At 42.2% G+C, this 15,873-nt stretch overlaps 1 protein-coding gene across 12 annotated transcripts in view; it reads right to left on the minus strand.

Annotated features, from left to right (window-relative positions):
- The window catches only part of MTSS1 (MTSS I-BAR domain containing 1), a 127,085-nt gene that overhangs the window by 105,642 nt on the left and 5,570 nt on the right, over positions 1-15,873 (minus strand). For all 12 annotated transcript variants that reach the window (XM_075704560.1, XM_075704551.1, XM_075704556.1 and 9 more), the window contains exons 2-3: positions 5,133-5,194; positions 2,284-2,357 (exon numbers count right to left, since the gene is read on the minus strand). In XM_075704560.1, the coding sequence (XP_075560675.1) occupies positions 2,284-2,357; positions 5,133-5,194 (136 nt within the window). The remainder of the gene's footprint in view (positions 1-2,283; positions 2,358-5,132; positions 5,195-15,873) is intronic.

Consider the following 15,873-nt stretch of genomic DNA (forward strand, 5'->3'; position numbering starts at 1 on the left):
TGTCCCTCCGAAACATGCATCTTCTTCAGTATTTTCATATACAGTTCCCAGAAGAAGCATTTGGCTCATGCAATGATAAACCAGCCTTATGATTTAAAATACACCAACCCTCCCTGCCTTTGTCATGGAAAGTGCTACACAAGTCGTCTATATCCCCAGAAGCTGAACATGAACTTTGCTGACTGTGGTTAACCTGTTAACAGAGAACCCTCTAAACAGTGTGAAGCATAGCCAGGTGTTTGATTAAACAATCAAATACATGATTTTATAAACTGCATAAGTAAAAGGCAAAATTTAACAAAGAATTGTTCCAGGGTAGATAACTCCTCAAAGGGAAAACTGGGAGCCCATTAAAATCCTGACATCAGAGAACAAAAACACTAAGTTTGTTTGGTTTTGTTTTCTGAATGTGGTTGTTTATACCAACTGCAAAATACATTTTTATGAAATTGTGCCCTAGTAAATTATAGGGAGTTTTGCCATCATCTTCAGTGGGGCCAGGCTTTTATCCCTGTTCACAGCAAGCTAGAAGGATCTGTATTTGTTAAAGGACCAACGTGCAACCTCAGGGATGCTCCAAGGCAATAGACTACTTATATCTAAATTCTCAAATGGGCACAAGCGGAAGTTCGGTTGGGAGGCAGACCAGAACCACCAACTAGCCTGGAATTTTGATTCTTTGCCCAGAACATCACTTTCTAAAAATAAAACCAAAATTCCCTTCTATCCTTTCAGTCAGGGAAGGCAGAAAGACAGAACAGAGGAGCTATACAAATTTGGCAGGCCTGGATTTACAGAGCTCCTTTTGTAAAGGATGTGTTCGAAGAGATAAGAGACAAGACACGACGCTTGTTGGGCATGGTCCAAATAACACAGCAGAAAGTGCAAAATATCCTTCAAAAACCCGCACAAGCCATTTTTGTCAGAGAGTAGGAGAGTTTCAGTCATTCTGGTATCTGAATGCAAGTTCTATAAGCCTGCCAGCACAGCCAGAAGACAAGTCTCAAGGATTTTGGTAGGGTTTTCTTTGTTTTCCCTTTGGGGGAGGGAGAAGAAATAGAAGAGAGCATGTGCAAAGGCAAGACGTGTTAGAAATCCAAGTTAAGTTCTGCTTTGGGTCTCATCCTTAGTTTATTCCACTTTCTGGAGTGTTTATTATTTTACCTGAACAGTTTACCCATAATTTACAGAAGGTATGCATATAATGAGGAACATTCTTATCAGAATGTAAATATTAGCTTTAAAATGGAAAAAAATACTGTTCCCTCTCCTCATTCTATGGTTTGATACTTGCTCCAGCAGCTGCTGCTACTCCTGTTAGCCAGAAATGGAGGGAAACTAAAGGTTGACTGAGCTTGCACACTGCCAGTGGAAGTGCACACTCTTCACGTCAGCAATATTACTTTCTTGCTCTCCAAGTCAAATGCCAAGGACACATTTGGACTTTAAAAAAAGATGTTACAAAATTTTTAAGGTTAGAGGTGACCAAAACCCACTCACTCAGCAGTGATCTATGCACTTTGGATTTGCTCTTCAGCAACAGAGCCTGGGGACACAGCGACCCTGGGGAATGCCCTACCGCTGCAGGGACATCTGCACGCAATGCCTTGGTCACTGGGCATCCGACATTAGAGAGAAGCAGCCTTTTGTTTCCTTCCAACTCAGTAGCCTGGAAAGATTACCAGCTGCACTATTTTGGCCTCCATACTCACCAACAAGCTTAGACTGTTACCCAGAGAAGCCCACAGCCCAGGAAAATTAATTTTGACCAGCAATGTCAGACTTAAAAAAGAGGAAGGACAAGCAAAGACTTTCCTCAAAGATATAAGTACAGGCTACTATCATCATTATCTGCAGACCCCAAAGGCCATAGCATCAGCTGGTATCAGCTCTGTCTTCAGCAACCCCACACTTACTTATACCAGTGGGGTATAAGCCTTTGAATATCAAGCCTTTTACATTTAAGGTACAGAAGCATCAGTGAATACAGATTTCAGTAAATCTTGCTTTCTAAAATATTATTCATCAACATATAATTCAAATGGTAATTAAGAAGTGTTCACATGATTGATGACACATTTAAATTACAGGTTTCCAGCATTTTTTTTTTCAGTAAAGACTACTTCCTTTCTTACGTGCCGCTTTTTCAAAGTGCAAGTCCATCTAACAGATGTCTCACAGATCTGCTTGTCAATGTAACAAGTTAGACTTTTTTTTTTATTACGACAAATGGTATAAACCACACAGCATTCTGTTAAACTCAATATTGACACATCTGCTTACCACGTGTATTAGTAGCCATGTCAGCCACTTTCTGAAAGGCATCCAAAAAGGCAGCAGCTGCTACTACAGTAGTCCTGAAATGCATACAGATAACAAAACATTAGCAATGTCTCATTGCTGCCTATTTAATTATTGCCAAAAACATTTAGGCTTATAAAGAATACCACTGTGAACTTGCAGAGGCCACAAAAAATATCCTCTTTTATATCTGAATTTAGCCTTTTCCCTCCATTTCTTAATCCCTTCCTTGCTTTGTGTTAGCACTATGGATTTTGAGGCAGCCATGCTAATTCCGTGCTGTGAATTGCACAGGACAGGTGCTATTTCAAAAGAGCACAGCCATCCCCCTTCTAGCTGATTTCCTCTGATGAACTAATATTAAGCAGTCAAACATGAAAAACAAATCTAACACACATTATACTGCACCCATTAGTGTACAAATTACAGCCACTGCTATTTCCAGGGAACATGTATATTTTAAGAATAAGCATGCAGGACCTTCCTTTTATCTAGGATCCTGGCCAAACACTTTCCTGAATTTCTCATCTGAGGAGCATGAGCAACCCCTGAAACACAAAATAGCAACTTCTTGGAAATCAGACTGGTCTGGAGTCCCTGGCAAATGGGAAAGAGGGAAAAGAAGAAAAAAAAAAATCTAAAAAAAAAAAAACGCAAACAAACAAAACCAGAAAACCCACAAACTCATGACACCCCCAAAAATAAACAAAACCCCTTCCTGATCCAGTGCCCCTCCAAGCAGGTCCCTTCCTGAGAGGTACACCAACAATCTTGGAGACTCCACAATCCTAAGTGTCAACCCCACTGGCCCCAACTCCCTCCAGGTTTGGAAAGCACATACAGACCACACCGTCTCTTCAAGCGGACAACAAACGTGAGTTACAATTTTCCAAACACATTTGTTCTACATCAGCAGGCCCTAGAGCCCTCAACACCTCAGGTCGGTACCAGATTTCTGATGGGTTTATAGTCTGGTTGACCCAATTTACGTGAAAGTAGGCCAGGGCTCTACAGGTGAAGTGCAACTGTGCCCTCTCCACAGTCACCTCGTGGTTCTGTTTCTGCACATCTTTTCTACCAGTAACTCTGATTTCCTCTCCCGGCAGTAACAGTCAGCCCCTCCAAGCAAAATGCTGAAGGAGGACCATCAACTTCACTTTGTTTCAAGAGCTCCTTGCTACCCTCCAAAAACCCGTGAGACCTGCAGAAAAGCCGATCCTTGACCAAAAAGACCACAGGACTGCTTAATTAGGTCAGAATTTAAGCAAGTCTCATTCCAAATATGCTCAAAATACAGGGGACATAACTGGCAGCATAATAAATGGCCTACTGACAGCACGAAAGATTTGATTGAAAAAAAATTCCAGGCTTGAGAGGACCAACCAAAGGCATAAGGAATCTCTACATGCCCAGGAGATTAAGGGGAAGGCAAAAAAACCCAACCAACCCTGGCAGCTAGCTAGCAATATTAAGCCCTGGAACTAGATAACCTTTTCTGGGATTTTCCTTAACAGTGTTTGTGTTCTTCATCTTCCAAACTTGTGGGTCATTCTGTTATTCGTGTACCATGTTGTTAATTATTAATTATATTGCTAATAACAGAGTTCCATTTCTCCAGTAACAAGATCCGGGAAGACCTGGCTCCAGCTCAGATGACATCTGCTCTCCTTTATCAGAGCACACAGAAGTGAGCCATTTGCCTCTGGTTCATATTTGCTAGAAATGGACAGCAAATCCTCAAACACAGGCTTTCAAGCTGCCTGCTTGTGTGTTCCTGTTGCTAGAAAAGCACTGCAATGATTGAATGCAACACCACAGGACTGGGAAATAAACAAAACTATCCCTAATGCCATCCCAGAAGGCCTGTGTATAAAGAGTACAAAGGGCTAGGAAAGTTCTCCATTTCTCCTCTCTCACTACTTCCTCTACTGCTTCTACACTCAATGTAACACGATTGCTGGAAAAGGAAAAACCACATGCAAGTGTGATATTTTAGGCACAGCGTGGCACAACAGCGTATTCCAGTTGTTTAGGGCAAACGAGCCTAATCCCTAGCTTCTTCAGGAATGTTTCACAACGCAACGCAGAACTGCAAAATAGACTGCCAATAACCATACCTGTTACCACTGCTGTTGCTGCTGTGAAAAAAACGCTGATGCTCTGGAGAGCACAGCGGAGACTGTGGTTCAGGGAGAGCTGAGAAGAAATGGAGCTTGGATTCATATTAGGAGAAACAAATTTTACAAGTGAATGAATTCTAGAGATAGCAGAATTGGTCTGAGTGTGATACATATGGCATTTATTAAGTAATCCAGAATGCCATTTGCGAAGTATACCCCAATAAAGTAAGTTTTAATCATCACCGATAAATGATCCAGTGCAGGAATTCCCTTCATTTTTAAGGCAGAAGAAAGTACCGTTAAGACTACCGAAGACTCTCTAGTATTTTAAGCCATCTTCTAATATAAAACTGCTGTATTCCATGCTAATAAAAAGGACAACATACGGCTAACTCCAAATGTGTGTTCACTAAACAACAATTAACTATCTTTCCAATTTTCCATCAGAAACCATGAAATTTAGGTCATTTTATGTTTATCATGTACAGCTGGCAGTAGGTTATGTATTTTCCTAGATTATGTATTTTCCTAAATAATTAAACCAGCAGTAGTAGTATGTGAAAAATTACATACATGGGTGTTGACTATGAAACGTGCACAATTTTACTTGGACATGCTTAGCAAATTATCCTGGCAGAAGCTGCATTTAATCTTAATGCTTGCACACACAAGGAATTGTAGGAGGTCTTGACTGTGTAACACAAAACTTACCGAAGCTGAGACTGCAGTTTCCCAGCTTTATTTATAAAATCTTCCCACACTGGATAACTTCCCTGCAAGAAAACCAAAAAGACAATAATGAATACTTAATTTCTGGGTTTGATACTCCAGATCAAATGAAACTAGAAGTAAAACAATAACTAAGACTTTACTAAATCCTAATCCATTAACACCAAAATATGTTTTCCCAGCAAGTTCTCTCTCACATCCTTAGACACCAGTCCCAAGCAGATGGGACATCAACTGCTTCTGAATCCAGATGAAACAGTAGGTCCTCTGAGAAGCCTTTACAGATTTTCCAAATATAAACACTGGTGGAGAAGAGGGATTTCAACTGAAGCAGAGAAATAAATGCCTTATTTCAGATGGATACAGCAAAACCAAACCTATTAGAAGCAGGGTGCTAGGATATTGCAACAACATGTACAGAGAAGCTCTCAAAACCAAAGTCAGGATCCCAGTTGTTCTTCTTGACAAATGGATTCTGTCATTACCAGGTTCCCATCCTCTTTAACAAAAAAAAAAAAAAAAAAAAAAAACACCCACCCAAAAAAACACCCCTAAAATAAAATTATTTTAAAAGCCTTCAAGAGACCACCTCAAACACAGTGTCAAGGTAACTCAGCAATCAGGCACAGAAAAAGGCACAGTGGCCATAAGATAACAAACTTCCCCAACAGCTGCCCTGTAACTGCAAGACCTGCTTCCAAAACAGTCCCGAATGACCTTGGAGCTGATTTCTGAATTGAAGCTGATAGAGCAGCATGGCATTGAGTGTATGCAAAGTTTTTAAGGAGGTTTAATTCTTCTTGACTTCAAGTTTCCTGTAAACTTTTCCCCCATTTTTAAAAATTGTGTTAAAAGCCCAGGTTTTCATTTAGAATATGGACACCAACTGTTCTTACAAGTTCTGCTCTTTATTTTCCAAAGTTTTTTTTAAAAGTGCTGATTTTTATGGTTAAAAAAAAAACAGCAAAAACCATGGTAGAAAGAAACCTCAAAATTTCCCTTCGATCGGAGTCTGGAGAGTAAAATAAAATATCCCTGCTTCCTTTAATAAAGGTATAAGACTTGCTGTTACCAGAGCAACGACACAATAAAAACCCAGATAAGGCAGATCCTCAAGGCTAACATTACCCTAGCTCTGACTGCAAGAGGTTGCAAGCAAGTGCACTTGCTTGTAGCAAACTTGATCCATGCTGATAAACTGGTCTGCCTTTTGTTAGTAAAACAAAATCCATTGTCCATACTGCCGTGAGAGGCTGTGTCTTGTTCAGGGCAAAGACAGCCCCTTCCCCAAAAGCTGACAGCCAAATTCCAGCTCCTCGGTACACCCCAGCACGGCAGCTCCCAGACATCCACACACCACAGCAGGATCCACCGTTAGACCTGGAGTGATAACCAAAGGCAAACCCCGAACCTCCCTTTCGACCCTGGCCTCAGTCACAATTTAATGTTCTCTACTTATAATATTTTGAAAAATACAATGTTTTTGCAGAGATGTCATGTGTGCATCTCCTACACAGTCACTGCACAGCAGGGCTTGGGCAATGCCATGATACACCCAGAGGCAGAAGCTGCTGCCATAAAGCCACTGTCAAGGGTACTAACTGGTACTCTACATATTTTTCAGCAATGGTTGCGGGGTTTTTGCTAGAAGAAAAAAAAAAAAAAATACAAGGAAAAAATACCGAAAACCCCCAATGTAAAACAGGTGTTCATAAAACCTCATTATACCTACACACAAGGGAGCCAGTGGGAAATGAAGGGGACAGACAAAACAGCAGTTATCTGGGCGGTGAGGCCTAGAATATAAAGTGCTTTGTGCTAAGCAAAAACTGTCAGACATTTAAAAAATGAAAGAAACCCAGCAATTATTTGAAAGGGGGAAAAAATGCTATTTCCTTAAACCTATTAGTTTTACTGAAATCCCCTACGCTGAACGCCATCTCTCAATGTTTGTCTGCATGCCGTATATGCATTATGGATGTGTATGCCAGGAGCCCCGAAAGCCTTGACAATTAACAGCAGGGCCTACGGCTTTACTGGATTCTCGAGCAAAACGCAAGCCGGCAAGCGGAGGACACCAAAGCAGCCTGATTATGCTTCCATCTCGGTGGTGTGCTATCCAGCTAAATGTGCCTGATGGCTTGCAGGAGATCGACACCAGCCTTGCGTTCAGCTGCTTCGCAGGGAAGCTTAAGACACTCCTATCAAAACACAGCTCAGGAAGAAAACACCTTTTTTTTTTTTCCCCAGGCTGGCCACAAAGCAAGCAAAATTGGAACGCTCACCAAGCATTTCCACGACTATTGATTCTTTGTCTTTAAAAAATGTGCTCTCTTCAAGCCAAGCCTACTTAAATAAGCTCTAACAGCTCACTTCAATTGTTTGCTATCCTTGTTTGGTTGAAATCAATGCAATCTCTTCACCTGGGCACTCCTACATTGGCCAAGAGCACCTGATCTCCTTTTGAACAGTAGAAAAATCCAGCATTTTTTTAAAAATGTCACTAAATTAATACCTGGGGTGGTGGGGTTTGTTGGGTTTTTTTGGGGGGTTGGGTTTTTTTGCAATTGTTAAAGAAAACCTTTCAGCAGTTTTGCACCAGTGATATGAATTCCTGCATTATCTGCTCAGCTTGTGGTATCTCGATCCCTTTTCTCCAACTTTGAATTCTCTCTAATAAGCTCAGCTGAAAATTAAGAGGAGTTTATTTCACTTTTCCCTGCTGAAGCCACGTCCGCAAGCTCATCTCTCTCTCGGTAACACACAAGCCTTGCACAAAAATTCCTTTGTCCCTTTTGAGTTTTTCCAGAAAACACTTCCACCATCACATCCCTGCTGAAACCAAAACCCCACGGATTCCTACCCGCAGCAGAAGTGCACAACACCTACCACTTCACAGGCCCTGATAAGGGGGGTTTAATCCCACCTCCAGCACCTGGGAAGCAAGGAGGCCATTTAGCAATGCTTGTGGGGACAAACCAAGGAGATGACACAGGACTCAGACTATTGCTGTAAATACTGCACGGGTCCGGTACCCTGGGGAGCAGCTCCTTTTCCAGGACGTCTTCCTGTGCCAACCTTGAGCACAGCAGCCCCACTGCCGCTCCATGTATCACCTCCACTTTTGCAATAATAATTCTTGCTTTTGTCAACGCAGCCGTGAAGAGAAATGTTGATGGTGGTGGAAACCACATGCTAAGAGAGCCATAAAACTTCATCCTTAAATCGACAAAATTACTTTCTCAATTTAAACACAAAGAAACAGCAGGTAGAATTCGATGTCTTTGTCTAAGAAGTGATTTTGCAACGTAAAGCCACTTTTGAAGAGTAATAACACAGTATTTTTAAATGCTGTCTCCCCCAGAGCTTCCTCTGCGCCTTCTGCAATTTCCAATTTCAACTGGCTGATAAAGGCAATCAATTTTCCCCCCTTTAAATGTCAGGGTTACTCAGGCCCTGGCGTTATCTGTGAAAGCAGCAGGCCTCCTCTGCCTCCAGCCCCGCTCGGAGAAGAGCCTCTACAGGAATCTGGGTCACAAATCCTCTTTTTAGCTCCTCACGGGTTAAAACAGAAATCGGTTACAGTGCGGATTTATTTAAATGGTTCTCATGAAAATCATTAATGGTTTATTTCCCCCCAAATAACTTTGTGCTCAATTATTTCTTCACCGTCAGATGAATGTGAAGTGTCCTCCATGAAATGGTTATTTCATCATTACCGTATTGCACTCCATGGCACCAAGTCCCCTCAAGCTGCTCAGCATGGCCCAGCCCTCAGCTGCTTGCCTGCCCACCCATCAAGGCATGTCACAGGTAAGCCATAACATGCCATTATCCTACCCTATTGCTTAATTAGTCGGTTTGTAGGTGATCCCCGGGCCCAGCTCCAGCTACTCTATGCTGAACACAGGCAGGGAACCGCCTTTCTGCCTCAGGGCTGAAAAACAAAATGGTGCCTCGTGCCTGTCACCAATGTAGCCAGTCCACAATTAGGGACATGAAACAACTTTCCCTCAGGGACAGGCACCACAGCAAGTGTTTGAAAGGCACCAGGCTGAGCTGGCAGAGCACCTGCAAGTGCCAGACACCAACACCCAGACCCGCCAGCCTCTGGCCAGACAGCGTCCTCCATAGCGGCAGCTCCTGGGGACGGGTCCTCCCTGCCTGCTGGGGCAGGAAGGAGGGGGCACCATCTTCATTCAGCGAAATCCCATCCGACGTCCAGACCCATGGACGTGGGCAGATGTTTTAATTTTTGTCTGTCTTCCTCAGCATTCAAACCTATTCTAATTGGCAATAAATTTCATCTTCCCCTGTCGAGTCTGGTTTGCTCGTGACAGTAACTGGTAAGCGATTTCCTTGTCTTTGTCTCAACCCATGAGCTTTTTCACCTTATTTTCTCCCCCATCTCACTGAGGAGGAGGAGTGAGAGAGCGGCTGGGTGGGCACCTGGCAGCTGGCCAAGGTCGACCCACCACACCACACCAGGGAAGAGCAGGCAATGCTAACAGGCAGCTTTGGAAGGAGCATTTAAGCCCTGGATGGATGAAGAACCCCTTATTTTTTTGTGAACCAGCACAGCCACCCTACACAAACACAACTCCACAAGAGATTTATTGCAGTTTGTTTTTCCCTTCCTTTCAGGCCAGCAATCCTGCAGTAGGAGCGAGAAGAGACCCGGATGAGAAACCCAGCAATTTCTCAATAAAGGTAGGGTAGACTTGCAGTAAAGGATCAAGTTTACTGAAATTGTTATTGATTACATCTAACGGCAAGAAGAGGAACCCAGATTGTTGTATTTAAGATTACAACTTCAGTATCAGCAGTCTTGACAGTTTAAAACTGTTCTGTCACTCCCCTTCTGCTAAGGAGTTATGATTCTTCTTTTGCCATTAAGAGAAAAGACACTTACTTCCTTTAATAATTTATTTTCATGCACCCCAACTCCCACAGACAAGACGCATCACATCTAAAAACCCTTGACAGCATTCTTTTAAGTGCTTTCATTTATCAGAAAGGCTTTTCAGCCCTATTATCAGCTCTTCCTGGGACACTGAGTACAAAGGCAAGAGAAACAGTTTGGTATCTTGTTCACAGCAACAACCCATCTAAACTTTCAGGGCAGGGGGAAAAAGACAGAGAGCTGGTCTACAGTAAAGCAAATTCAGAATCTAATTTTGGCTGTTCCAGCTAGAGGTAGGAGAGAAAGGGACCAGGCGGGCAGTGCCTTGGTTTTATCTCACCAGTTATCAAAGCAAGAGCTGTATCCCTTCCAGAAGAGTACTGAACAATGACTATCTGCAGACTTCAGTAAAATGGGAAAACACACTACACAGGCTACTGGAGTTAGGACTTCTGCACCTCAGTGTAGTTGTTGAGCTATGACCAGCTAAAAAGCTGAGTCCCAAACACACATCGCTGTTATCGAGCTTCACGTCCTAGCAACACATCCAAATGCCATACATCTATCTTTGGAACAAAAATTGTAACTTTGCTCCTGCACGTGTCTTCCTACCCTTCCAAAGTAAATTATGCTGAAAAGATTTTTTTTTTTATATATATATATATAAAATTTTATCAGCTATCAGAATCATGGAGATTATTATGAATGTCTCATTTCTGTGGCATTCACTACACTACCTCCAAGTACCAAAGAGACTTTATTGTGCTAGACACCATACAAAGTCACAGATGTTACACACAAAGAATGGCCTGGATAAGCAAGTATGGCTTGCACATAGAGACTATCACTTTTCCAAGGGTCCTTCAATAGGTAAAACCAGGAAAAAGTGGAGGGGAAGGGGACAGGAAAACAATGACAGCTTGAAAAAAAAAAAGGGGTCCGGCCACAGATGTCTCAACACATGGGAAGATGCAACGGTTGACAGCCAGTTTCCCTTCCCAGCTAACATCTGGCACTAGAAGTTTCTCCTCTTTTCTAAAAGAATCAGTAGTCAACGGGGGAAAAGGGCACTTGAGCAGCCACAGTTGGCTGTGGCAAGAGTTACAAAGTGCTACCAAACACTAATACATTCCTCTGTGCAACCCACAGATTTAGCCAAGTCCATGACTCATGAATAGGATTGCCTAGTCCTTTAATAAGCCACAGAAGCTCCTGCAACACACAGGTTGAGCAGAGAATGAACATGATCTTACACAAAGTTCATAATTGTTCTTCGCCATCCAAAAAGTTCTGCTTGTTGGCTTTGCCTCTTTCTAGGTTGAAAAATAAACAAATCAGGAGCCTGTCTCTTTAAGCTGTCTAAGCTGCATCTATTTCCCAATCACACACCTGAATAGTCTCAATCTTTCAACAGACTGAAACATAAATTTTGCTGGCAAGAGAGATGTCACTCTTATGAAGACACGGAGGTGTACACAACACCTATTCCATGACTTCTTTGGTTTCACTTACCTCATTTCAAATATACAGAATCACAGGGTTGGAAGGGACCTTCCAAGATCATCTAAGTCCAACCCCCCTGCCATCAGCAGGGACATCTTTCACTAGATCAGGTTGCTCAAAGCCCCATCCAAACTGAACATGAACACTTCCAGTGACAGAGCATCCAAAACTTCTCTGGGCAACCTGTTTCACTGCCTCACCACCCTCATCGTAGAAAAATTCTTCCTTATGTCCAATCTAAATCTACCCCCTATACCTACTCCCTATTTCTTAAATTCAAAACCAGAACTGACTCAACAAGGTCCCAATACTGATTTCAAAAGCATCGCATGAACTGATGTCCATCAGCTGTTTTCCAGTGGTGCAGGACAAGAAACAATCAGTTTTACTTGCAGCAGGGAAGTTTCAGGTTGGACAATCCATCTAACTATAAGACCAGTTAACAGGCAACTCTGAAAGGTCAGGGAGCTTCCTTTCACTGGAACTCTTTTAAGGAAGAGTTACACATTTATATAGAAGTCTTCTAGGAAAGTGTAATACTCCCACAAAGCAATCAGGTAGCCCCTTTCCTTGCCAAGTCCCTTCTGTCTTTTTAAGCTAAAGGTATTGCCATGCACAGGGGAAGTTTGAGCTTAGCTCCAGCAGCAAAAGAGACTCAAGTCATGCAGAACGCTTGCTGGGCCAGGAATGAAAAGTCATCAACAGCAGAAGACAAGACACGAACGTCACAGGATCTCACGGTAAGAGCCGAATGCACCCATTACTGCATGGAGGAGGAGACAGGTACGAACTGAGGGTTTGAGAGATTATGGTGCATGCAAGTGAAAGTAAAAGCATGTCAAAGATCAGATTAAGATGGCATTTAACCTGTAACTACCCTTCAAGGAAGAAAGCAGGGGTAATTAAAATCAAAGTCTTGTATCCATACATCTATTTCCATTATTTCTGCCACTTGTTTAGGGAACAGCAGGGTTAGAAACATGTTTCTGTCAGCATGCACAGTATAAACAGGCATGTCAAGCTTTGCTTTCACAAGGTGATACATTATCACAACATTGCAAATTATGCAACAAAACACTACTGAAGACATGTATTAAAAAAACCTGTCAATTAGATATTTCTTCTATGCATCACAGAACCACTCATCCACTCATTTAGTATTTTCAAAACCATTTGGTTTTCAGTCTAAACAGAACATTAGGACATTGAGAAAACCAGATAATGGTATGGTATCTTGAGAAAGTCAAGACTAAAATCCAATCAGTGAAGTCCAGAAAAGGGTAATCACCCCACTGGGAAAAAAAACACATAGATATCAGTTATTTCTACATTCCCAAAACCACTTGGAGAACTCTAAAGAACGCCCAGTTCCCTGAGCACTGAAATGCAACACTTCTTAGCAAGAGCACAGGTATTTATTAGACCTCACTAACCATTGAAAGGGGGAGGGAACCTAAGCCTGCTACTATTCTGTTGTTAGAGCTCTAGAGTCTTTAATTTGTATTATAATAAAGCCCACACCACACTAACCCATATTTAAACATCCCCAGTGGAGGATACCAGTTGCCCCGTGGTTGTGACTTCAGTTTGTAGTACTGCAAGGACCTGTGAAAACTCATCCCCCTTGGTTGCTGCAAGGCATCCTGGCTTACAACCCAACTCGTGGGCCTCCTTGCTACGTCAACAGGGACCACGTCAAATCTGTACCATCTGCAGCCCAGTTTCATAGTTTGGAAGATGAAGAAACTCAGCTCCAAAGCAGCCACTTCGTGGTTTAAATCCAAGATTGGATAATTACCAAACAAAAGTTATACTCATACTGTGAGAAGATACATCATGCATAAACATACAGTCTCTCCCTCTCTAAACACAGGAAGTTATTCATAAGGGGGGAAAACAACTAGCCACAGCTTCTAGAGACCTTTTATCCCATGCTACATTAAAAAAGCTGGACATTAAGTAGTCTTCCAGAGGAAGCACTTAGTTCCACATTCTTCCCTGCAGGTCTAAACAAGTTTGCAAGCTACTGAATAGCAGATTTCTCCTCAGAGACTCATCAATACTGCCTTTCATCCACTCAATCATTAAGTGGCCACTGTGCATACTCGGCAGCTATTTTCTAAACCCACAGTATTTCAGCTGGATCAAAACAAAGATAATTAGAATATCAGGTGGCACTCATTCAAGTTAATGCCAACACAGGACAGCCTCAAGCCAACAGCCCTGGGCTGGTAACACCACCACCACCACTGGAGTCTCATCACTTCTTCCCAAGCAAGGAGAAACCTTCATTTTGGAGCGTTCATTGCTTGATCGCAACACAATCTCCATCACACAAGCAGTCAAAACAATCTCCAGGACCCAAGAAGTGGCAGTATCTGTTGCCGAAGTACTGACAAGCATCTGAGCTGACCACAGAAGTATGTCACTGGGGAAAAGGCAGCAGCCAGGTAGCAAATTTTTTAGTGCTTTATGAACTTTGGTGCTTGCCAGATAGTGAAGTGAAACTACGCTTGTCACGGGCTACTTTCTCTCCATTTCACTCACGAAACAATCACTTTCAAGCTCTAAGTTAGATGCTTGGTTTGCTCACGGACAATGAGTAACCATAAGATTTGCTCATGGACAATTTTGTCAGGAGGCATCTCATCACAAATGAAGCTTTATTAATGAAAAATCCCAAATTAAGCCACTATTAAGCCACTACACAAAGGGCTTCAGTGATACTGCTAAGCACGCATCTGACTTAAATGGAAAAAAAAAAAAAAAAAGATAGATCTCATGCTTGGGTGGGAAGCACGATAGCAGTTTATGTGGAAGACAAAAATGGGAACAGAAGAACATGAACCTTTTTGTACCATGAACCAAATTTCTCTAGTTACACACTCATCACTAGCATTAAGCACACCAACAGAATCAGTGTTTATAAATTAATTCCTGTAAGTGTTCTTTTTAAAAATATCTAACATGATTTGTTAAATGCTGTCAGTACACCAGCTAGCATCCTAGAATTAAAGTGAACTACACAACACTTATGGTTGTTGACCAGAAGACTGAAAAATACAGAGCTCGCACACAGCCTCACAAGACAGCCAGCCAAATTCTTCATGCCTATGGTTAAGATGCTCCAGTCAGACTTCTCCACTAAGAAACTGAGATGTCCCATAATTTCAGTTACAGAAGAGGAGTTCGAGACACTTGAGAGTTGAGCAGTCATTTGTAGATGTCATCTCTTCTGCCTGCAAACACTGGGTTATCACGGGGGGGAACAACAATACTTCTGAAGCAGTAACAACAAAGTGGTGTGTATGTGTAGATACAAACACGTATTATACTGGGCGCTTATTAACTCCACGCTCTAGATGCACTCAATTCCTTCTTGTCCTAGGGGAAAGGAGTAGAAGTCACTGAACCCACAGCCATAGCTTGCCTTTCTGTAAAATGGGAGCCATTCTTTGGAGCTAAGTCACACACAGAGCACTTTGAAGATGAAAGCTGCTATGGTCTTAACCACAAAGCTACCAGACATTTTGTCTCCCATCCTTCGAAACATCTCAGTATTCAAGCTATCTTACAGCCCAGTGGGAAGAACTCAATCAACGTCCTTAAAGGTTAGCACAGATGCCAGTGAACAAGGCAGTGCTCAGCACCTTACAGTATCAAGGTAGACATAATTTTGAAATTGAAAACATACATTTGATGAGGCAAATGTATTTCTATATGTAGTCTAAAGAGGGTACTCTGCTCTAGAGACTAGCCTCTTTACGGTACTAACTCAAACCTCTCTGTACCCATCTTTGCATGCTCTGAAGTAGACCAAAACCCATTTTTAGATACAGTTCCTATTCTGCTCCCTGCCATGTAATGCTTTCTGCTTATCTTCAAGACCACAGTGCCTCTGGGTAGACCATGAACCTTAAAAATGTCTTCCAGAAGCTGAAAATGCACAGACTGTTAAGCAGAAGATGCTATTTACAGATTCACAGGAATACTCCATGAACTGTAGCAACTTCTGTACTTTGAAAAAAACATAGCAAAAAAAATGTGGGTTTTTTAGGTATTTTGTATTGAAGATTTTGGTACAGCTCCTGCACACTCATAACTGAGGAAGGAAGCAGCATACTCTCCCAAATATCACCCTCTGTTAGGTATTAACCAGCGCCGAGCCTGTAATTACACAGACTTCTTGTCCTCCAACATTTGTTCAGTCAATTGTGTTTCATGCAGCACTGTACAACTCCTTCCACACTTACAACCTCGTAAACCCTATTATGCAGCCCTTGGCGTACTGCCAGATCCAAAAGGAGTACTCTTGGA

This window comes from Pelecanus crispus, chromosome 2 (genome assembly GCF_030463565.1).
Source record: "Pelecanus crispus isolate bPelCri1 chromosome 2, bPelCri1.pri, whole genome shotgun sequence".
NCBI classification, from domain to species: Eukaryota; Metazoa; Chordata; class Aves; order Pelecaniformes; family Pelecanidae; genus Pelecanus; species Pelecanus crispus.